The sequence below is a fragment of the Lactuca virosa genome, chromosome 8 (assembly GCF_052849685.1).
Source record: "Lactuca virosa cultivar CGN04683 chromosome 8, Lactuca_virosa_CGN04683_v6, whole genome shotgun sequence".
NCBI classification, from domain to species: domain Eukaryota; kingdom Viridiplantae; phylum Streptophyta; class Magnoliopsida; order Asterales; family Asteraceae; genus Lactuca; species Lactuca virosa.
In genome coordinates, this window is record NC_136433.1 from 242,332,905 (window position 1) to 242,358,627 (window position 25,723).

The window sequence follows — 25,723 nt, forward strand, 5'->3', positions numbered from 1 at the left end:
TGCGTATAAGTGATGCTGCATGTAAAATTGCATGCCCTTATGTCTATAGGAAGTTTATAATGCATTAGTAATGGTCTTGCAATTAATTGAAGTCGTTTGATTAACGACTCAGCTAAACCGTTTTGTGTATGAACATATGCAACAAGATATTCAATAGTTATCCCAATCGACATGCAATAGTCATTAAAAGCTTGTGACTTAAATTCTCCAACATTGTCAAGTTGAATTTTCATAATTGGGTAATCGGGAAAATGTTCCCTTAGGCAGATTATTTGTGCAAGTAATCTTGCAAAAGAGAGATTACGACTACACAACAAGCACATATGTGACCATCTAGTTGATGCGTCAATTAAAACCATAAAATATTTAAATTGTCCACATGGTGGATGAATTGGTCCACATATATCCCCTTGAATTCTTTCTAAGAAACTAGGACTTTCATACCCCACTTTATTCAATGATGGATGAGAAATTAATTTTCCTTGAGAACATGCAACACAAGACAACTCATTAGCTTGAAAAATCTTCTAGTTTTTCAAGGAATGACCACTTGAAGTTTCAATTATTTTGCGCATCAGAATTGATCCGAGATGACCCAACCGGTCATGCCAAACTTTGAAGGTGTTATCATACCTTTTATTTTCAATAGCATGAGATTCAATCATTCTAATATTTGTATAATACAATCCGGAGGACAATACGGGTAATTTTTCCAAAAGACTTTTCTTTCCCGATATCATTTTGTAATATTGAGATACTCTTTATCACCATCATTAGTTGTTTCAACATGATATCCGTTAGACCGAATATCCTTAAAACTTAATAAATGTCTTGGTGATTTTGATGAAATAATGCATCACCAATTATAATTATTGTCCCTTCTGGTAATATGATATTCGCTCTTCCGGAGCCTTCAATCATTTTTGCATTACCCGTTATTGTATTAACATTTGCTTCTCTAATTGATAAGTAAGTAAAATAATTTTCATATTAAAAATGCTATGTGTTCTTGCACTGTCTGCAAGACATATATTTTCCTCATTTCTTTTGCGAGTATCCGTATTTCTCTTCAATAAATAAATAAAACATAAGATACATTCGACTTAGAGAAATAAATTCATATTTTACTACTTTGAGAATATTGTGATGGCATCATTTCTCATGATATGAATATGACATAAAAACATAATAAATGACATGAAACAAAACTACACATCATTCTTCCATCACCATCCATAACACCACTTGTCCCTTCTGGGCAGACAAGAAAATCGACAACATCCAAACGTGTCATTTATGGTCGATCTTCGTGAAAATCATTTTGAATAAATTTTGTTTTGATATTTTATTTTTCTTCAGATTGTAGAGAAGCTTGATAAAGATCAACAAAATGTTTTGGTAAGCGGCATGTACAAGACCAATGACCGGTCATTCCACATCGGTGACAAACATTTTCAACTTTCCTTTTTCCTTGACCACTTTTATCATTAGGATGTCGATTTTTGCTATTTTCCAACTTCTGGTGGTTACTTGTAATCTTGTTATTTTTATGATAATTATTATAACCTCCACGATCTCGGTTAGACCCACGACTATTATGATTATATGATGTTGCATTCACTATAGGGAATGCACTAGAACCGGTCAGGATTGATCGGTGATTTTTCATCAATAACTCATTGTTTTGTTTAGCCACAAGAAGACATGAGATTAATTCAGATTCTTTTTTAAACCTTTCTCACGATATTGCTACTACAGGAGCATGTTGGTGGCATGGAAAGTAGAGAAAGTTTTCTCTAGCATAACATAGTTTTCCATAGTGAAAATACTAATCAAAATAAAGACTTGTATGTTAAGGAATTGTTAGTTAAGAAATTTCGTAAAATAATTTGTAATCATTATACATGTGGACTTATAAAAAATACATACCTGAAAATAATATGAGCGATAAAGAGTTAGAGCTCTATGGTAGAGTCGTGCTGATAACGTGTAATAAAATATGATCAAATAACAAGATAAATTATAAAGTAAAGAAAGATATGAGAGTAGATAGAACTCTTATTCCAATACTTGTGATGAAATCATCAAGTTTCTAATACATATGGCTCACTATTTATACTATCCAAATAAGATGAAAGATGAGTTATAATATGAATGCACATTATGATGGTGCATTATTACATTCATAAAACACATTGAAATGGGTGTTACTAATGCTAAATAATGATGGGGAGTTATGGGAGAAATGGAGAATCCAATGGTCATTCACAAACTAATATTTCATAACAACTATTTATTATTATATTCATTTTATGGAGAAAAATATATTTATCTTAAATAATAAATGTTTCATTAATTATAGTGTTGATCTATACATTTTTAATATAATTAATATTTTACATATATAATAATAGAGATGTTAATTAATGGAATTGATTAATTTTTTATTAACAAAAAAATGAAAATACCACATAATGACATGTGAAATTTAAGTAATTTAAAAATCTCACATAATGATATGTGGCAAAAATTTTGAGGAAATGACAAGTGGTAAAAATATTTTCATTTATTAGGGTAGGATGTCTATATTGGATATTCAACTAAAATTATATGTTAATTTTAAATTATCAATATAATAGTCTAAACAAACCTTATATCTTATTAGCTTAATAAAATTTTATAAATTTTTTACCTGTAGTTTTCATGGGTTGTAACCTAATATATATATATATATATATATATATATATATATATATATATATATATATATATATATATATATACCATTTAGAAACAAGAGCTTGAATTGGCATTTCAGAATACAAAAAAGAATTTATTTGGAAAAGCCAAAAAAAATAAAAATAAAAATAAAATACTGTCACTGTTCATCTCCATAATCAAAAAAGTGACTATCAACTTCGAAACTCTATTATTTTAGTTAAACTTTTTAACCTATAAACTCGTATTATTTAATATAGTTATATTTCATACTTATTTCACAATTCTCCATCATTCTTTCCTCAAATTTGCACTATCGATATTTTCATATTCTCTTCTTTCATCTTTCCGAATTACTGAACTTAGGTTGTCATGTTCTTACAAGAAAAATCTCTTTTCCGAATCGACTCTACGCATATTGTATTAATCGTAGATGACTAGTTGTTCAATATATTGTTACACCACCCCCAATGTGTTTACTTAACATCTAATCAAATCTAGTCAAGATTCACATTCCCATTTGAATCTTCATTAATCAACATTCATTCGTCACTTAATTATAAGATATGTATTCTTAAGATTTTTCCATATATTTGATCTAAATGTTATATGTGACATAATCATCATGGATCTTATGCAAGGACAATTAATTAAAATACCACAACCGTAGAATAAATATGAAAAAAAAGACAGGTCTCATAGTCCCTAAAAAAATCAGATGGGCCCGAGTCCGGTCCGAAAAATAACGGACCGTTTCGAGGTCGGTCATAAAAAAGATCGGACCGTTTTCGAGAACGATGCAAGACCGGTCTAAAAAAATGGAAGTAAAAGTTTATATATGTGACACTTGTTTTTCATAACATGTATTATTATGCATGAATGGATAGGAGCTAGTGGAAGAAAATGATAGATTACTCTGAGACGATTATGCGGATATAAAAGATCGTCAAAAACGGAGTTCGTATGAGGAAGTTATGACCATTTAAATTTAGGATAAAAGTATGTTGCTATTTCAAGGAAGTCAACAAAAGTCAAACGAAAACGATCAACTCTTGGGTTACGACGGCGTGGTTGCACACTTACCACGACGCGGAGTGGAATGAGTCACCGATACATGTGGCGAAGGAGTACGACATGTGGCAAAGACAGAGATATCATCATCATCGCGGCGCAGTGTGCTTCTTGTCGTGGCACAATGCGCTTCTTGCAGCGACGCGGCGCACAATAGTATAAATAGCTTGCACTTGTGTCATTTTAAGGGTTTTGGCACATTCAGTTAGGGGAGCGACTCAGGAGGTGTTCCCGAAGGCCTATAACAGACGAGTTGTACTAGTGTATAGTGGATATAACAGTTGTGTTATAGGATTAGTTGATGTATCTTTTATCCTATTATTACATAATTACGTTCATGTGATATTTCGCAGAGGGTTGTTAGACCCGAGTATGTGTTACGAGATTTCGTGATATGGTGAACTAGGTGATTTGTTAAATGTTAATCCAGTCATTGCGGGTTAAATACCCTAATTTACCGAGATTTGTCGAATGAGTTAATGGGTTGCAAGATTAAGTCGTTAGGCGATTATATTAAAAACTTGATTGGTTTGGTGACAAATGTTTACCAAGTCTGGTTATTGATCTGATAATTGATCACTGATCACTGTAGTTGATGTAGTGATGAGATTACACAAGTTCTAATGAATTTAATATATTGTCCGAATAGGCTTGGACAAGTGATGAATTGGAAAGCAGTCTAGAGATGGAGGCCAGAATAATAGTTAGTCATCACTAACTAATAAATTAAGTAACATTACCTCCCTCTAGATTAATGATATTTAGATATGTGATAATTATTATGCATAGTTAGAGTTGAGTAAAATATTTGAATCATAATTTATTAGTATCATATGAGTTGAGTATTTTAATTAAGAATTATAAGTGCCTAATGCAATATAAGTCATTAAATAGAATAGTTAAGTATTATTGTAATTTATTACTATTTAAGTAAACAGACAAGTATGATTGAGATACATAACAAAGTAATATTCATAACGAGTACATTTGAAATATAAAATATAATATTAACAAATGCGTTAATAGAAAATATATATAATTGAGACATGTAGTTGTATATTACTATAGGCGTTAAGGAGCAAGTATTACTGAGATAAATAATAGAGTATTATTATACAAGTTAATGAGTTAGTATAGCTGAGATATTGATATATATATATATATATATATATATATATATATATGTGTGTGTGTGTGTGTGTGTTTGTGTGTGTGTGTGTATAATGAGAGAGATATTGATAGAGAATAAAAGAGAGGGATAGGTATATATATATATATATATATATATATATATATATATATATATATATATATATATAATGAGCAAAACATATCAAGAGAGATAGTGACAGTTAGAGAGAGAGAGAGAGAGAGAGAGTGAGTGATGAAAAAGAGAAGTATAGAGATAGAGAGATAGAGCGTTAGTATAAAGATAAAGAGAAATAGAGTATGTGTATAGCAACAGAGAGAGAGAGAGAGAGAGACATATAAAGAAAGAGTATAGATAAAGGAATAGAATGAGTATAGAGAGAGTAGAGAAAGAAAGAGAAAGTGAGTGAATGTAGAAAAAGAATATGATGAGTTGAGAAATGATTAAATTTAAACGAGTTTCGAGAAACTATACACCGATGAGTGATGTATTTTTATCTCGTAATTATTATGTCTATCATTGTTAATGATTACTTACTAAACTCTTTGTAGCTTATTCTTTTATTTATATATGTTTTGTAGGTAACTTTATTTATGAAATAGGGATTTCAGAAGAGAGGGAGAGAGTAATACCTTGCTCGGATCATTGTATGATATTTTCTTTGAACCGATTATGTTGATAACTACTTGTGGTAGATTGTTATTGTAAGCGTACACCAATGTGTTTTATAAATAATAAATTAAAATTTTGGGTATAGCGTGTGTTAAAAAGTTGGTTGTTATAAGTTAGTATCATAGACGTGGTTTGAATGAATTAGGCATCTAGTGTTCGATTCCTAAACTTAAACCAATGAATAGAGAAGAATAGTATAAGTTAATTTAACTATACGAGTATAAGTTAGTTAACTTAACTATACGGGTAAGTTAGTTAACTATTATATGTAACTAGAGAATGTTGTGCTGTTTATACCTTAATTTTTATTGAATGATATTGTGAATATAGGAGTTGAGTAACAAGAGTGAGAGTTTTAACTATCACCATAAAAAGAGTACAGTGAGTCACAATACCAGCTTTTTGTGATAATACTTGACGAGTAGAGAGAATGAGTATTGTAAACAACATAACGGGTATTTTGTGGTAAAATATTTTAAGTAAGTGTAATATAACTATATTGAAGCTATATAGTGTAAAGAATTGAGTATAACCCTTGTATGCATTGAGAATAGAAAGTTGAGATTGTGTATAGTGGTATAGAGTAATTAGATAAACTAAATCACATACCAAGTTTCTTGTGATATGTAGTAACGAGAGAATTGAGGTCACATAATGAGTATTTTGTGACGATTGTAATGGTAGCTTGAGTAACTCAAAATGCATTACTAAGAATTGTTAGTTACGATGATGGTCTGAGCAACCGTAAAAGTATTATCATTATAAATAAGTTTTCAGCATCATAGAGTTGTTGCCTATAATTATGTGAACTTTATGCGTTCGTAACGCTGAGAGATTTATTCGACTATAATTATGACTTAGTTATTACCGTGATACGTGAATAAATTTTGATATTTTTAAAACTAGCATTAGTGACAAGATGTTAAACATATTTGAAATCGTTTGACTAACGAGATTAATTGTTAAACAATACAATCATAATAGTAGAGTTAAAAGTAACAATGTACTTTGGTATATATAAATGAGTAAGTGAAATGACTTATCCTTTATAAAAATCCTTAAGTCTTATGTGATTATGATGCCTACGAGTCGTATATTAAATAACATCTTTAGAGTTGTGTATTGATAAATTTATGGTGTTAAATAGGCTTGAGAGGCATACGTGAAATACGCTTAAGTGGAGGTGAAATGAGAAAGTCTGGTTGCTAGAGTTAAAGCTACCAAAAGAAGAAATGGATGTATTTGAGATTGGAGTTATCGAATGAACACAAATATTAAATTAGAGTTCTTAAGGGGTATATTAAGAATGATATGTTTGATTGAAATCATCGGGATTATTTTCCCTATCGATTAAAGTTATCCATAGCCAAATAGTTAGAGTAACACTTTTAGAAAAAGATGACAATTTACTTGGGATTCGTGACGCGGTTGAAGAGAGACCGTGACACAGTTAAGAAGTATATTGTTATATTCAAAAGACTAATTAGAAAATGTGGCACTCTTTTGAAAGGTCACGACACGGTTTGTGAAAAGACGAGCTAGAGTTATTAATAACATAAGGAAATACATGAGTTGTTTAAACCTAGAGAAAATGTAATAAGTATTTGAGAAGAAACAAGTGGCGCATTGCGTAAGTAACGCAGCCAGAGTAGTATATGAAAAGAACATATTGTTATGACAGAACAAAAGTGAAGTTAGAGTAATGTACATATGAAGAAAATGAGCTTTTGATTGATTATGTCTACAAGAATGACCATGAAGACCTGAGATAAAGTATTCGTAAGAGTTAAATGTGATATCATCACAAGATTGACATCATTATTAAGAATCAAAGGGTTAATCGATTATTATATAATACATTATTCATTGTGTGCATAGCTGACTTAAGATTTGAGAGTATAAATAATTGAAATAGTGAAACGAGAGATTTCGAAAATTTTATTGTAATTATTATGAGTATTATAAAGAGATCATGTATGGAGTTCTTTTAGAGTGGAAGTTGAATTATGTCTTTAATGAGAATTAGATGACGAATTGGGATGAGTGAGTAGTCATAGCCATAAGTTATGGTTAATAGTAAGAGAAATATTATTAATTGAAAATAGCCAAATACTAGTCGATTGTGAATAGTAGTAAGAGGAATACTACTGGTTGAAAAGAGTTAAGAGTTGTGATTAGCAATAAGTAAAATACTATCGGTAAGGATGATTAGAGTCGGAGAGAGAACATACATTGAGAATGTATTATGATAATAAATAATAAAATGTGAAGCCCTTAGTTACATTAGTAGAGTTTAAGAGTTGTTGCAGTTATGTGTTAGTTGACTTAACCGCATTATACTAATATTTACTTTTGAGATTTATCTTTGAGATCTCCTAATTTCTTTAGCAATCAATATGCTTTTTAATTGCAGAATGGTCTTTAATGACCAAAGTTTTAGAGATTTACAAACATGTTTGAGATACATGTAAAATTTATGCATTATAACAAACGGTGAGAGTTTCAGATACTAGTATGGTAGGAGTACAGTAATCAACATGATAAGTCACGGTATGACTTAATTGGGTTACTATTATGATAGAGATAAATGACTAATTAGTTATTGGAGAAAGTTTAAGAGAAAACAAATTTAAAATACCTACGAGTATTATATGGTATGAGAAAAGAATAAGAGTCCTCAAGACACTTATATATTAATATTTGACGAGGGAAATGTCTTATAACAAATTGAGATTGTGACATAAGATTCTGAGAAGATATATAGATTGAAATACCCTTACTTACTTAGCGAGATTCCGAGAACGGAATCCTTTTAAGGAGGGGAGAACTGGTGACACTTGTTTTTCATAACATGTATTATTATGCATGAATGTACAAGATTTATTGGAATAAAGTTATAGATTACTCTGAGACGATTTCGTGGATATAAAGATCGTCAAAAACGGAGTTCTTATGAAGAAGTTATAACCGTTTGAAGTTGAGATAAAAGTATGTTGCTATTTCGAGAAAGTCAACGTAAGTCAAAGTCAAATGGTCAACTATTAGGTTATCACGACGCGTAGTGGAATGAGTCACCGGGTCTGGTTAGTGATCAGATAATTTATCATTGTAGTTGATATACCGAAGAGATTAGACAAGTTCCAACGAACTTGATATATTGTCCAAATAGGGTTGGACAAGTGATGAATTGAAAGCAGTGCAGATATGGATGCCAGAATAATGGTTAGTCTTCACTAACTAATCAAGTAAGTAACCTCGCCTCTCTCTAAATTATTGATATCTAGATATGTGATGATTGTTGTACATATTTTGAGTTGAGTATAGTATTTGAACTATTATTTACTAATATTGTATGAGTTGAGTATTTGTTATAATTGAGAATTATAGCTTCCTAATGATATACGAGTTATTAACAGAATAATTGGGAATTATAGTACTTTACTACTATTTGAGTAAATAGAAGAATATGATTGACATACATAACAAAGTATAATATTCATAACAAGTACATTCGAAAGGAAAAATAGAGTATTAGCAGATGCATTAATAAACAACTATGATTGAGACATATAGTTGTATATTACTATAGGCATTAAGGAGCAAGTATTACTAAGATAAATAATAGAGTATTATTATACAAGTTAATGAGTTATTATAGTTGAGATATTGAGAGAGACAGGGATATATATATATATATATATATATATATATATATATATATATATACACACACACACATACACACACACACACACACATATATATATATATATATATATATATATATATATATATATATATATATATATATATATATATATATATATATATATATATAGAGAGAGAGAGAGAGAGAGCGAGAGAGAGAGAGAGAGAGTGTGAGTTATCTATATAATGAGATATAATAAGAGAGATAGATAGAAAAAGATATATAATAAGAGAGATATTTATAAAGAATAAGAGAGATGGGGAGGGAGATATATAGAGAAAATTATATAGTGGGAGAGATATTGACAGAGAGAAGGATATATATATATATATATATATATATATATATATATATATCAAGAGAGATAGAGACAATTATAAAGTGAGAGAAGGAGATATAGACAAGAGAAGTATAGAGATAGATTGTAAGTATAAGGTTGGGAGAGATAAAGTATTGTATAGCGACATAGAGAGAGATAGAGAGATGGAGAGAGAGAGAGAGAGAGAGAGAGAGAGAGAGAGAGAGAGATAGATAGATAGATAGATAGATAGATAGATAGAGAGAGAGAGAGAAAGAGAGAGTAGGGAGAAAGAGAGAGAGAGAGAGAGAGAGAGAGAGAGAGAGAGTAGAGAGAAAGAAAGAGAATGAGTACAAAGAGAGTAGCAAAAGAGAGTGAATGTAGAAAGAATATGATAACTTGAGAAATGAGTAAATATAAACTTTAATAGGTAACCGAGTTTCGAGAAAATATACACCGATGAGTGGTGTATTTTTGTCATAATTATTATGTTTATCATTGTTAAAGATTACTCATTAAGCTCTTTATAGATTATTCTTTTGTTGATATGAGTTTCGTAGGTAACTTTATTTCTGAAATAAAGATCGTAGAAGAGAGAGAGTAATACCCGACTCAAATCATTGTATTTTTTTTTTTTGAACCAATTATGTTGATAACTACTTATGTTGGATTGATAATGAAAATATACACCAATGTGTTTTATAAATAATAAGTGAAATGTTTTGGATGTACTTTATGTTAAAAAACTTGGAGTTACAATATACATATAATTTTTATGTTAATTACACATTTTTTAATCAGACATTACCTAACTTTTCCCTTCTTTCTTTTAGTAAATTTCAGTGTACCATTTTTATTAAATCTTAATGTATCATTTGGTATTAATCACACATTTGTTAACGAAAAAAATCGAAACCAAACAAAAAAACCAAAAAATTACCAAAATCGAACAGAAAAAAGCGCACACAAAGACTTCAGACCCAAAAAGACCAGACCAAGGTTCGAGACCATTCGGGAATGGTCAGATAAATGTCGAACCTTTTGGAGACCTGCTTTAAAAGATCGGACCGTTTCGAGATCGATCCAACGAATCTTGGACCACCAATTAGATTATTTGATTTGGACCTATAGACTACTAGACCTAGGCGTGGGCAAAAAAACCTGTTCAGGAACCGAACCGGTAGCTGAACCGAAAACCGGTTTAGCCCTGAACCGGTTCACGTAAGAACCGAATCGATGCCGAAGCGAACCACCGGATTGGACCAATTCGCACTTTGTACCCTTGATACCGGTTTGGAACTGGTTTTTTCTGAACCGGTTTGCGATTATTACCGTTGGTGAACTGGTTTTGAACCGGTTTTCGAGTGTTACCATTTTTTGTCTTTTCCTAACGGCTATATAGATGTTTGAGGCTGTTGAGGACCCGATTTTGGCTCCTTTTTGACCATATTAACCATTGCTTATAGTATATATATGTATTAGATGTTTAGGTCTCAACTTTACCTTAACCAAACCTTAAAAAACCTCTCTTAGTTCAAAAAACGCTCTTAATTCAAACAATGGATTCGGCTTCCGTTGGTGTTGGAGATTCATCAAACAATCTTACATTTGTTAGCATCAAAGAAACAAATAGAAATCCGGCTATTTGGTGCAACTATGATTTGTGTGTAATGTCGAACGGTATAAAAAAAGCGCGATGCAAGAAATGTGGTGCTTTTTTTAATGAAGATGGGAATTCGACATTGAAAACTCATATGACCAAAAGATGCCCCGCGTTGAAATTTGGGTCGGGACATAATCAAACAACAATGGCGAATGATGCAACATTGTGGAGTTACGATTTGGCTAAAGTTCGGGATAGGATGGCGAAGTTCGTGATTCAAGAATGCTTGCCTTTTGACCACTTCGACAACAAACGATTGACTTCACTCATCCAAGATACTCTCCAACCACGATATTGCCATGTGAGTCGTACTTCTATTAGACGTGATTGTATTGAAATTTGGAAACTTGCAAAAAAATGAAATGATCTTAGGATTTTAATCTTTAGAAACCGGTGTGAATTTAACTTCTGATGTTTGGACGGCTCCTCACGGTTCACCGGATGCGTACCTTTGTGTTACCGCTCATTGGATTAATCCAATTAATTGGGTAATGATGAAGCATACGATTACATTTGAATTGTTTGAGTACCCGCACACCGGTAGAAACTTATTTAAAATTTTCGATTGTGGATCAAAACTTATAAACTTGAAGGAAAGATTTTTTCTATATCTTTTGATAATGCTTCAAACAACACCGTCACGGTTGGACAACTAAAACTAAAATATAAACTAATTTGTGATGGTGTTTTTTTTCATAGTCGATGTGTTGCACATATCATTAATTTGGTTGTGCAAGATGGACTAACTAGCATTGAAACTATAAAAGATGGTTTCAAAGACATGCTAAAAGATATTTTTAGTTCTAGTAACGCTCGATATCATAATTATATGCAACTTTTTGTCGATGCGAATGCCCTCTTTTTAGGTCCGAATTGGGAAAATAATACTCGATGGAACTCCACTTGCAAAATGTTTGAATGTGCCTTACGTCAAAAAGATACTTTAAAAATGTTCCATGACAACCTTGCGGACCGTAATAAGGTTATGGCTTATCCGGAATCAAGTTGGGATACTATCAAACTTGTCATGGACATGTTTGATGTTTTTTAAAAAACAACTACTTTTTTATCGGGGGTTTATTGTCCTACAAGTTTTTTAGTTTTAAACGAAATTTTTTTAATGTGTGCGAAAATAAATGAGTTTGAAATGATGAGCACAATGTTTGCTAATATGATGAAACCGATGAAAGCAAAGTTAAAAAAATATTTTCAAGAAATGCCTCCCATTATTACTTGTTCTGCCGCTTTGAATCCGGCTCTAAATGTTGGGGGGGTTGAGACTTTAATTGAAAATATTTGTTACGATTTGGGTTTATTGGATGATGACATGGATTATGCATCAAATGAAGTTTCAAAATTTAACAAAGTTCTTCAAAAACCGATGGTGCGGAGTTTATTTTTTTGAAAAACCGAATTTATTGGTGCGGTGCGGTTTTTTTCTAGAAACCGGACCTCCAAAACCGAACCGCACCGCAAGCTTATTAACACTAAAACAAATCACTAATTTATACATATATTATATATTACACTTGACAGTAATTAGTAATTGGGTATTAGGTTTAATATGTGAGTTTGTCACTTTATGTTTGTGACTTAATGATTATGTGTAAGTGTAAACACTATGTGGGCTACAACTTGCAAGCTTGTAACTTCAAAGTGCAAATTGAATAAAAAAATGAGCTTGGAAATATGAGTTGCAAATGAAGTGATCAAGTAAACAACATAAAAAAACTCAAAATTACAGCTTCTAAATGTGAGGAAATAAAATGACACCATGTCATACAATCATAAATCTTCACATGAACATCACAGTTAAAAAAATCGTACCAGTGAACATAAAAAACTACACCATATGTTTAACTCGGTTTAAAACCCACACCGAACCGGTACAAACCGAAAGTGCACTTAAAAACCGTAAAACCGAACCATTGAAAAACCGCACACAACGGTTTCTAAAATTCAAAAACCGCACCGTGCGGTTTGCGGTTCGGTTTGATCCTAAAACCGCACCAAACCGCATCATGCTCACCCCTAATTCATGACATGATGCAAAATACGGGGGCATCCGGATCCACTTCTCACCAAAATAACGAAACAATTAGGCTTTATAATACTTTGAGGAATGAAAATTCGAAACGAGCTCGGTCTAACACCCCTAGTAGTGAGCTCGGAAGGTACATTGGTTCCGATTTCTTGTCTCAAATGAGTATTCAAGAGTTTGAAAATTTTGATATTTTGGCTTGGTGGAAAGGAAAGGAAACCCAATTTCCGATTCTAGCCGCTATGTCCCGTGATCTACTAAGCTCCTAAGCTTCTACGGTAGCTTCGGAATCGGCTTTTTCTGTTAGTGGCAGGGTAATATCACCAAGAAGAACAAAACTAACCCCTTTGTCGGTGGAAGTGTGTATTTGCTTGAAATGCTACCTTGATGGCGTGGAACAGATACAAGACGTTGAAGTACTAGAAGGCACATCATTGCATGCCGAAGCACGAGTACATGAGGAAGAAGGTGCCACTCACCCTAGAAGAGATCGAGTATGAGAGAGGATTACGTAACGACATGACGGATGACGAATAAATACAATGACTACGAACTTGGAATGAAGACTACGACGACAACAATGTTTTATATTTGAAGATGTATTAGTTTGACAATTTGGATGTTTTGTGTTTTTATGTTTGAAGTTGTATTATGTATTTCCAATATAAAAAAACAAAAAAAAAAGGTTGAAAATTGCTCCAAAAAATGTGTTCATTCAAGTTGAACAATTTTGTACATACATTATGTTTTTGTACATATACACAAACATCAAATATAAAACCAAAAAAAAAAAAAAGTTAATACATCAAAAGATATGTATTTTATTATTAAACAAGAAACAAATAAAAAAAAATGAAAAAAATCTTTTGGCATATATATGGACGTGTATATGTAATATGTGTGTATTATAAGGCTTTATACCTTCCAATTCATTCAACCCCCAAAAACCTATTGTGAAGCCTAATTTTTTTTTTTTATGGTTAAACACAATCAAAATCAATATAATCTAAAAAAAAACCATTCCTATTTTACACTTAAAAAACCTTATATGAGCCGAACCGGTTTTGAACCGTTTTTGAACCGGTTTTTTGAATCGGTTTTTTCTGAACCGGTTTACATATATTCGGATTTTTTTAGGACTACCAGTTTGGAACCGAACCGATTTCCGAGTGAACTGGTTTTGACTACGTTGACCAGAATCAAACCGATTTTCTGAACCTGTATTATTCATAAAAAAACCGGTTTGTGCATGCCTAACTAGACATAAGTGGCTAATTTCTGTCTTAATTTTAGGATGTTTGTGCGATGGGCCTTGAAGTAAAGCCCAACATCGATAACGTGTTAAATTGAATGTATTAAACTAACTTTTTAGAACATAATGAACACGGACTGACACAAACACAGAAAACCGATCAAAGATTTCCTCCATTTCTCCGAACTGAACGTATTAATCAAAACAATTTAGTAGCGGGGGATTGGAATTTGTGATCGGAAATCGTAACGATGCCGCCGAAGAAGATGGGGGTGAACAGCAAAGCGGAGGCTTCTAGGGCACGGAAGAGCGCCACGGAGGCGGAGCGTAAGGAAAAGGACGCGCGTGAGAAGGAGGAGAAATACTGGCGTGAAGCGGAGGGAGGGAAGTCACGTGCTGCGAAGAAACGCGAGGAGGAGTCGGAGAAGAAAGCCGAGGCTGCTGCTCGGAAGGCGGAGGTGCGGCGGCTGGCAGAGATTGAGGAGAAAGAGCTCGAGAAGTCTCTTAAGAAGGTGGATAAGAAAGCGACTAGGGTTTCGATACCGGTGCCGAAGGTGACTGAGGCGGAGCTGATTCGGCGGAAGGAGGAGGAGCAGGCGCAGATCTTGAAGAAAGCGGAGGAGGAAAAACGGAAGCAGAGTCGAACGGCGAAGGAGGAGGAGTATGAGAAAATGGTGCTTGTTGAGAATACTAATCGGGATGATGCAGTGATCGAGGCTAGGTCAGTGGAGGAGGCGATTGCTCAGATGTCGGTTGCGGATAGCTTGCCTGTGGATAAACATCCTGAGAAAAGGCTTAAAGCCTCGTTTAAGGTGCGTTTTTGGTTCTTAGTTCATTAGTGACAATGGATAACTTCTACAGATTACAGTTCTGATTGTTTTGATTATTGGGTGTTTGATTGTTTGAGAAGTTTTGTTTTTTGCTGTGAGAATGCTGAATTTGGCTACATATATGTTGGTTAATACATCATCAACCTGCCTATATTAGAACTAAAAAGTTGAATTTTATGATGTTATTTGGTCTTTCTCAAGTGTTGAATTATTGAAATTTGCAGGCTTTTGAAGAAGCTGAGCTTCCCAATCTGAAAGCTGAAAAGCCTGGCCTAACTCACACCCAGTATAAGGACATGATATGGAAGCTATGGAAAAAATCTCCTGATAATCCACTTAACCAGGTATATATTTGATGATCTTATGTCTTACTTTTGTTTTAGTATTTTAGTAGGCTTTTGATGATGTGTGGTGTTATCTCATCTTAAGAGATACTTACATGGTGACTCTGACTTCAGGGATAAACATGCAGTTTTTTCAATCATTAGTAGGCTCATGATCAACATAACATTATAAACTCATTGTAATTAGACTATTTACTAAATATTTATTCCTAATAGAGATAATAATTATATTTTTTGTATTCTTTTAGGTTGCAGAGAAATAGGTCGCACAATTTCAACCGAGATGCAATATATATTCCTAATAGAGAGAGAGAGATTGTGGTTTCATGTATAGAGGTGATCATTTGTGTATAAGGTAACACCTAATTTGGAGGGTGTTTTTGCCCCTTTTTGTGCTCCCTTATGCATTTGTGATTGTTGTTCTAAAGTTTAAACAATGGTATGATCTTGTATGAACTTTGGACTCATATTTCTCTTATTTTAATGAAAGTAATAATAATTTCCTTTGTCCATCTTTAAACAATTTTTGTGTACTTGTAGTAGCTGTTTCTTTAATGTGTTATCTGATTGATCAAATAACTTGTGTGGCTTGTGACACACCACGAATATGATATGTTTTTAACGGTGTTAACATGAAAAAAAAGGTTTATACGAATTTATATTTTGTACAAAATAGAAACTCCTTATGGCATTCCCAAAATGTTTTAAAACAAGTAAATGACTTACTTAACCCTGTTTTGGTATAAATTAACTTCACACAACCAAAACTTTTATTTGCGATCTTGACAAACCTTTTACACTTCACACTTTGTCTTGCTTTTTGAACACAATAATCAATCTCTTTCTACCCATCTTGAACCATCAAATTTAGTATGTGAGTACATCTTATATGAAAAAAATTGTCCATTTTTAATTAGTGTCACTGGATGAAAAAAATCATCCATCTAAAAGAAACAAATAGTTAAAAAAACTAGTTCATATAGTTGACTGTTAAAATCGAGAGTTTATACAGTAAACCATCTAAGAAATTCATTGTTCAAACAAGAGATTTTAGTCAAAATTTAGCCTTCTGGGACCCGTATATCTAAAGAAGCTATGGTGAAAGCTTTATGAACACCACATAAAAAGGAATACCAAAGACTAAACTCAAGAAGCTATGGTGAAAGCTTTCTAAATACCACATCTGCTACAAATCGCACCAAAATCCACATACATAAGGATCTAAATTTTGAAAGCTTTATGAATATCAAAGACTAAAATCAAAAGTTAGAGGTCATACAGAAAAAGGAAAAAAGAAACGTACCATGGTGTTAGAAGCCATAAATTCTGAAGAAACAAAGGTGGAATTTAGAAATTTGAGCGGAGCTTCAGGTTTCATTTGGGAAAGTCAAGTCGTGAAAGAGAAAGCCTTGAACTTTTGCAGTAGACTTGACAGGAATCCGAGGATTGAATCTAGATTCTAAAAGCTTGGTGTAATTCAGGTCATATAGTGAGACTCGACAAAAATTGGAGTGAAGTCGTGAAGCATGACTGAGTAGCCTAAGATGGTGAGACTTGAGAGTGAATCTTGATTCTAGTGAAAGGCAGGACAACTAGGATAAGGGCATTGATGATTATTAGCCAATCAGGGTTAAAATTTAATAGATTAAAGTTTTTGTTTTAATTTTATTAAATTATACATGTTTACACATGTTGCGTGTCACATTAATTTAATTTGTGTCATATATACGTCAGAAGGCAAGTTTGAATTGGAATGAGTGGATGCTAAACCCACTCATGAACTAATTATATTCTTGTTCTAGCTTTTTGCTAGTGTTTTTTTTATGTATTCACCGTTCAAAAAAAAAAAAATTAGTGTCATATACATTTTTAAACATGTAAATTCATGTATGACCCTTGTTATAACACAAAACACAAATTTAAATTTTCTGTCGACAAATAAACACGAATATAGAATCAAGCTCCTTATTAAAATCATCGAGCATTTGCCACATACTTGGAATCGAGTTCTTCAACGCAATTAAATTGCCCCATAAATTGAAATTTTGAAGTAATAGAATCAAAAATCTCAGGAGGAGCCAACCGATATGGTGCCTTGGCTATCGGAGCCGCACCAGGGACCAGATCAATCCTAAACTCAACCTGCCTCTCCGGAGGTAACCCAGACAGATCCTCCAGGAATACGTCCGGATACTCTCGCACTACCGGTGCATCATCCACTGTCGCCTTACCCTTATCCCGAGTATCCATAACATAGGCGACATAACCCGCGCATCCCTGCTGAAGGTAGTGTCTCGCCCTCGCTGATGAGCATAAAGTCAATCCACCCTGCGGTCTCTCACCCTGTATCACTAACCCTCCCCCACTAGGAGTCTGAATCCTCACTAGCTGCTGCTCGCAGTCGATCACTGCCCCATTGGGGCTCAACCAATTCATACCCACTATAACCTTGTTCCCTCTCAGGGGAATAGGAACCAGGTCCACTGAAAACTGCTCGTCGAATAGCTGTAATGTACAACCTCTGTGAACCCTCGCAACCCTAACGGTCCTGTCATCCGCTATCTCTACATCCAGTGGACAATCTAGCTCCCCCAGAGCTCCTACGAATTGCTTGCTGAGCACGAGCGACACAAAAGATCGGGTTGCACCCGAATCAAACAGTACCAAAGCTGATATACCGTTCACTAAGAACGATCCTATAACAAACACATAAACATAAGTAATAATCAAGATAAATAGAGAGATAGGGAGAAGATACATACCCGTAACAACATCAGGAGCTGCTCGTGCCTCCTATGCTGTCAACTGGAAGGCTCTGCTCTTCGCCACTGGCGCCTCGGTCCGGCCCTGACGGCCGTCTGTAATCCTCAATGTAGCAAAGGCAGGTGCCACCACCTTCCCTGTTACTGCCAAACTCGGACACTGGGACCTCTTGTGGCCCCTCTGATTACACTGAAAGCAAATCAGATCAGATAATGTGGTGGTGGTAGTGGTAGAAGCAGCAGCACAATCCCTGCTCAGATGTCCAGTTCGGCCGCACTTGAAGCAGCCCGAACTACCCACCCTGCACGTCCCCCTCATGCGACCTGCCACACTTGCCGCAACGGCCTCGGCCCTGCTGGCATTTCCCTCCGGAATCTACCTTGGGCTTTTTGCCCGAACCCTCCAAGCCAGACACCGACTTTGGCTTCCTCTTCCTCTCCATCTCTAAATCAATCTCCTTCTCACGAGCCCTAGTAATCATGTCCTCCAGCGTCTTGCAGCTGGAGCGGCTCACAAACTGGCGGATATCACTCCGCAACATCTCATGATATCGGGTCTTCTTTATCTCCTTGTCCGCCACATTCTGTGGAACGAGAAGGGCCCTCTCCCTAAACTTGGTGGTGATCTCCGCCACAGTCTCTGTCGTCTGCTCTAAATCCTGAAACTCCCTCACTAACTGTTGCACCTCTATTACAGGTGAAAACGCGGCCCTGAACCTGGTCGAAAAGTCACCCCAGGTCATCGCATCCAACACTGCATCATCTCCAATAGCTCTCCCAACCTCCTCCCACCAGTCCCGTGCCTTGTCCTTCAGGAGACATGACACAAGTCTGACCTTGTCCTCCTCGGGACATCTGCTGGTGCGGAATGTGTTGGAGACATCTGTCAACCATCTGGTGCTAGCAATGGGGTCCCGAGCCCCATGGTAACCGGGAGCTCCACTAGCCCTGAACTCCCTGAAATTCAGCGTGCGCGGCCCCATCATGGCTTCCACCTCAGTGCGGAAGGCGCTTAACTTCTCATCTAGAAGCTCCAAAATACCCTCCTTGACCGAACCAAAGATCACAGGAGTCTGGCCTAGAATAGTATGTGTGACCTCAGAAGAGATGAACTCCCTCGTCTGCTCGTCAAGCTACCCAGCTCCAGAGCCCGAGCCTAATCCCTCACTAGTGCCTAAAGTGCCAACCAGCCTAGTGCGTAGCGTCACCATACTAAAAATACACCATAATAAACATCAGTATACTCATCATATCTCGAGGGTTCTCACATACTACAAGTTTCCTGGATTCATCTCAGCCTTCGTTGATTCGAGTACGCATCCTCTGCTTTTAGTAGTACGGGCCCATACTACATTCCACATCTATCCATACTTTCCTCAAGAACTGCCTCGACTCCACCAAGTCTCTTCTACTACTACTGCTGATCTAATGCTAAACTCATCCTAGGCTTGCCCTAGGGTAATCACCAACCCACTCTCCGCTATCAGCTGCATAAGAAGTGTCTGCTATCTCCCCCTAACTAGCTTGTGAATACTATTACATATCACTAAGACTAGATAAATCTTCAAATGAAAGATCCTACCCTACAACGGTTGGACTCAAACAAGAGCTGCGCGATAGAGCTAGACCTAACCTTCTGAAATTATTTAATCCTTGCAATATATAACTTAACATATTCATTTACTAGTTAGTAAGAGATAACTAGAACTCCTAAAAGCACAAAGCAAGCAGCATTCGAGCATCGAGTACACATAATCAAGCATATCACATTCAGGCTATCACTGACTAATCTGTACTAGCATGCGGTTTATAAAGCTGAGATACATATAACAGGCACATAAGGCATCCTTCCTAGATCCTTAGCCCTAATCTAGCATGCAATTCTCATAAAGCTGCTACACATATAATAGGCAAATAAGGCATCCTTCGTAGATCATTAGTCCTAATCTAGCATGCAATTCTCATAAACATATCATAACATAACTTGTATGGGTAATTTGGGAGTACTTACTTGAGCTCGGCTGATTGCATGCACCACACCCTTTTTCTCTTTTCCAAGTTCTTTTCTTTACTAAATTCTTTTGTAAAAATGATTTTTTTTTGAAAATTTTCATACCATGTCCTTAGTTTGAGTTCAGACACACCCAAGAGTGTGCCCAAATCCCTCAAACCAAGGCTCTGATACCAACTTGAAACATCCCAAAAATACAGTCCAAAAATTTCGTTTTAAAAACTTATAATAAAACCACAAATCATGCATTGTCATAAGGAAAATCAAGAATCATGTATCTCAAAACATCATGTCAATCACTGTATCAAAATCATATGACAAAAAATATCAGAGTCTAAACATCCCAGGCTAAAGCTGTGGTGTGTGCCATGCGATCATCCCGAGCCCTTCCCCTTGCCAGTGGAAGTACCTGAAACCAAAACTAAAAACTGTAAGCACGAAGCTTAGTGAGTCTCCCCAAACTACCACATACCATACACATATAACATACAACTAGGAGATACGGGCCCCGTCCACACTCATGGAGATACAGCCCCGCCCACACTCCGCTAACTGGGAGATACGGGCCTCGCCCACACTCCGCTGACTCTGAGATACAGGCCCCGCCCACACTCAGCTACTACGAGATACGGGCCCCGCCCACACTCGGCTACTATGAGATACTGGCCCCACCCACACTCAACTGCTATGAGATATGGGCCCCACCCACACTCGGCTACTAAACATGCATACAATATCACACAGACAACAAGTATCACTAAATCTATCAATGAAGCATATATCCATAATCAAACTAAGCTGTAAGATACGGACCCTGCCCATTCTCAGCTAACTGGGAGACACGGGCCTCGCCCACACTCAGCTACTAACATAATCATACTGTGGGCCGGCCTTGGTGTCGTAGACCCGTTCCTACTGAAGGAAACTCACCTCGAAAGGCTGACTGCTGAAACTCGAGTGAAGAATCTCTGACTAGTACTCCGGTGACTCCCTGACTATCAACTACATAATACACTTAATCAAAAATATGATAATTCTTCTCATGGTAACATGACCATTTTACCCTTGGTCAAAGCCAACACCTTGGTCAAAGTCAAAGTCAAGGTCAACTCCCAGTCAGCCCCAACTCATCGAGTTATCTCCTAACTCGTCGAGTTCCATGCTACTTAGTCTCGTGGTCAACTGAGTCAACTCGGCGTGTCCTTTAACAAACTCGTCGATTTCTGTCTGCCATAAAATCGGGACAACCCGAATCAACTCGTCGAGTCTCTCTTTGGAATCACCGAGTTCCTAAACCCTCAAATCCAAAACTATGTCCAGCTCACTGAGTCATCTCCTAGACTCAGCGAGTTCACTCATTAACAGGAGAGTTGGGGAACCACGACCCGACTCGCCGAGTCGCAAGAACGACTCGTTGAGTCCCCCATATGCCAAATCTATACAGTCGATTCTAATCAATTCCAATGCTTCCAACTCATAGATCTGGACTCCTTAGACTAGCATTACACGTAAAGTTGCTAACTTTACATGCATGCATGGTGTTATGAAGCTAAAACACCTACCAAAAGATAAAATGGAGGTATAAGTCATGGAATAGGTCCATGGCTGAATAAAGGTGGCAACTTTGAGCTCCTAAAGCTCAAGAGTGCCCAGATCTGAAGTCCTTACATCCCCAAGAGTTCAAATCTCGGAATGACCTTGGAGATGGCCCAAAAGTGACAATATACAAGCTTAAATGAAGATCTAAGTGAATAGAAGCCAAGGTATAAGCTTTATACCTTTATCAAATCAGAAATGAGTCCTAAGCTATGGATCTTCAACCTTCCTTCTGCAACTCCAAGTTCTTGCTTCCTTCTTCTAGCTCTGACTCACAAAAATGGCAAGAAATAGCTCAAGATCACTCAAGGTTGATTATGGTTTCGAAATTAGGGTTTAGAGGTGATGGAGGCTGGGGCGGAGGCCAGATATGATGCTTAAATAGGGTGCAAGCCCTAAAGATTAGGGTTTCATCCATACTGTCCTACTCGTCAAGTCAGGGCTTCGACTCGTCGAGTAGTTCGCTAAAAACTCGTGCATATAATGCCTCGACGAGTTAGGGCCACCAACTCGTCGAGTAGCCCTTCCAAAATGAAAAAATAATTAATTTAAGTGCATATCAGGAATAAGGCATTACATTTCATCAGCATGTGGTTTCATATGCTGACTCATTAATCACTTTTATTAGAAGAAAAGGGAAAGAGTAGAATGATGTGTGTAATACATTCCAGAATGAAATGTACCCATCAGCAAAGAGTGTCGAAGTTTTATCGGTCTATGGATAGTACAGTGATTCATTAAATTCTTAATAGAATAATTATTGGGAAAGGATGGGTAGGTGCGTGTAATACATCACGGACATTGATATACCCATCGACACAAATTTTTCGAATTCTCATTAGCGCCTGGCTTCATACGCCGAATCATAAAATTCTAAAGAATAAGTTATGGAAAGAATGGATTGATGCATGTGGTAAGTTGTGGTGTTTTAGCTTAACATGATGGGTTTTATAGATTACAATAACAATGTGCTTGCATAATTTCACTAAACATTTAAGGGCACATGCAACCTAAAGGATCTATGTCTTGAACACTTTGAATGTAACATGCTATGAACAACAAAAATTAACTTGAACCCTAATAAATCTCTAGTATAATTAATTGAATAATTAGGGTTACATACCTTTGATTTGTTATAGTAAACAAATCACTCCAATCTCCGTCTTGAAAACGTTGGAAAGCAGGCACCATCAATATCGTTCCTTTAATGGCTCACACCCAAAATCTAGAAACCCTATAATGAAGAGGAGAGAGAGAGAGAAAAGAGGTATAATTTTCATTCCTAAGCCTTATGGGAAGAGAATGGACAAAATTGTGGCTATAAAGGGTCCTATTTATAGTTTAGGTAACTTAGGGACAAAGCAAGATTTGAATAATTAAATAATAGATTTAATCATTATTCAAATCTTTTCCTTATCTACATCTAGGAGGCTTATGGAAACCCTAAGGAAGCTACCAAAACCATCCACCCCTTGGATTGTTCTACAATCGCTTCTTTTGTTCAACTATTGAACAATTATAATTCACCCCTTGCACATTTAATTAATTCACATTAATCACAAATTAATTCCAGATTAATTCTGATTAATAATTAATTAATTCTAATTGATTTCATATTAATTTATTAATTATATAAATTAATAAATCAACTATATAACAACTGATCTCGGGTTAATTTATTGATTACATAATAAATTAACATATCAATTATCTGTTTCCAATTAATATATTAATCACATAATATATTAACAAATTATTGATCTCTTTTTCTCTTAATATCATTTCTAGCTATTTCTGGTTATGACGGTAACCCAAAAGGAACTTTGCTAATAATTCAAGATTATACTAATTTAGTTATTGGCTTAGACACCTAATCCAACAGTCTCCCACTTGGATAAGTCTAAAACTAAATTATAGGTATAACTTCTAAATCAAACAACAAAGTGTGCTTTCCAAAGCAACTACCAAAATCTGATCCGATCAGACATTGGTCCTAAGATAACTGATCAAATATTCCTTCGTTATGCAAGATATCATATGGACATGAGACATGGATCATAATCAATCTCTTAGTCCAAGATTTTGTTTCTCGATTTCCAATTTATGATGACTAGATTCAGACTATTAATTGAACACATCAATTCAGTCCGGGCAAGGCCTTGCATATGAATATCAACATCAAATCATCAATGGGCCCAAAGATATCGCTTTTGCCTTTTAAGGTAAAGGAACAAATAAATTTTTACTCATATGCTTGTATCTTTTACTCACCAAATCATGCATGATACTACGTTTTATAACATCACGTTACTGATGCATTTACGTAACACCAATGCACAAATGAATTGTAAATTACAACTCATATATCTGCATTTCAAGAATATAAGGTATTATCATCTCATAATTACTCGTGATAGAATCTATGAAGCAATTCTCTGGGCGTGGGTTGATCCAATACCCTAAATCCCCATTTACTAAGTAGTCATGAACATTGTAGCAATCTTATTTCAATGTTTAATCTCCATAGACAATCTACAATTCAATTCATGACAGTCTTAATTCACTACTTACTTCCAAAAGTATGAGCGACTGTGGAATTCGAATAATCAAATTATTTAGGAAGTAAAAAATGCAAAGTGAAACACAATAATAGACTAATTAACTATGGTCTCAAACCTATTGAATATAACTAATCTCTATTAATTAACCACCATAATAATTACGACTTTATTCATTGTATAATGTTTCGAGTAATCAAACTAACCACTTCAATTAAATAACATCAGTCATGCCATGTTATGAACATTCATACTATGCCTCTCTATGGTCCTTCCTTTGTGAACAGATCAACTGGACATTATTCCAATGTTGCTCATTTCACAATTCCAAATTCTTGTCACTATCTAAAATGTATTGGAATTCCAACTTTACATGCAGTGACCTTCTGTCATAACGAGACTTCAAAGTCATAGAGACCGAACCAACGATATTACAGAATGCTCCATTGGAACTTTGTTACTAGAAACAATTCCATGGTAATGAAGTTTCAAATTCAAGGTACACTCCTTGAACTCTTCTCTTGCATTAAATTTTCCAATTCACATGTAGATTTAATAATCAATTCCCATTATGGAAACCTTTCCATATTCCCATATGACCATCAATTTTGACCAAGAATCATCGCAATCTAAAACATTTCACTATGGTCCTCCCAAACAATACCATACTTCCAAATATACATAAGCAACCAATCTTCAGTAAACCTCAGACTGTTCTTGATAGTTGTTTAAAAACTCCAGTCACACAAAAAATTCTAATCCTTTTCCTCTCAATGCTTAATGAATTTGGAAAAATCAGAATAAGTAAATATGATAGCATATGTAATCGATCCTATATCTGAAGCATATGGGACTCGACTCATTATATCCGATATTTGTTCAGTTTCTTGCTATAATATTTCCATATATGGAATTTCCTATGTTGAACCATTTCAACATGATATTCACATGTATCTATGACAAAGTTCTATTAAACCTTACAATTTTCAAATTAAAAACTTTGTTCCCTACAAACAGTTATGCTCCCACTAGACTTATAAAGCTTATA

At 35.0% G+C, this 25,723-nt stretch overlaps 1 protein-coding gene and 1 long non-coding RNA gene across 10 annotated transcripts in view; one reads left to right on the top strand and one right to left on the bottom strand.

The window, feature by feature from the left end:
• LOC145129162 (uncharacterized) overlaps positions 1–17,339 on the bottom strand; it is a 28,688-nt gene extending 11,349 nt beyond the window's left edge. For all 9 annotated transcript variants that reach the window (XR_013717333.1, XR_013717332.1, XR_013717334.1 and 6 more), the window contains exon 1: positions 17,052–17,339. This is a non-coding gene — a long non-coding RNA (uncharacterized LOC145129162). The remainder of the gene's footprint in view (positions 1–17,051) is intronic.
• Positions 14,708–16,260, top strand: LOC145134111 (coiled-coil protein). Its single transcript, XM_079069020.1, has 3 exons — positions 14,708–15,386; positions 15,629–15,748; positions 15,997–16,260. Exons 1-3 carry the CDS (start codon positions 14,826–14,828, stop codon positions 16,009–16,011), a joined length of 696 nt encoding a protein of 231 aa, XP_078925146.1. The 5' UTR covers positions 14,708–14,825; the 3' UTR covers positions 16,012–16,260.
• Positions 17,340–25,723: the final 8,384 nt, after the last annotated feature.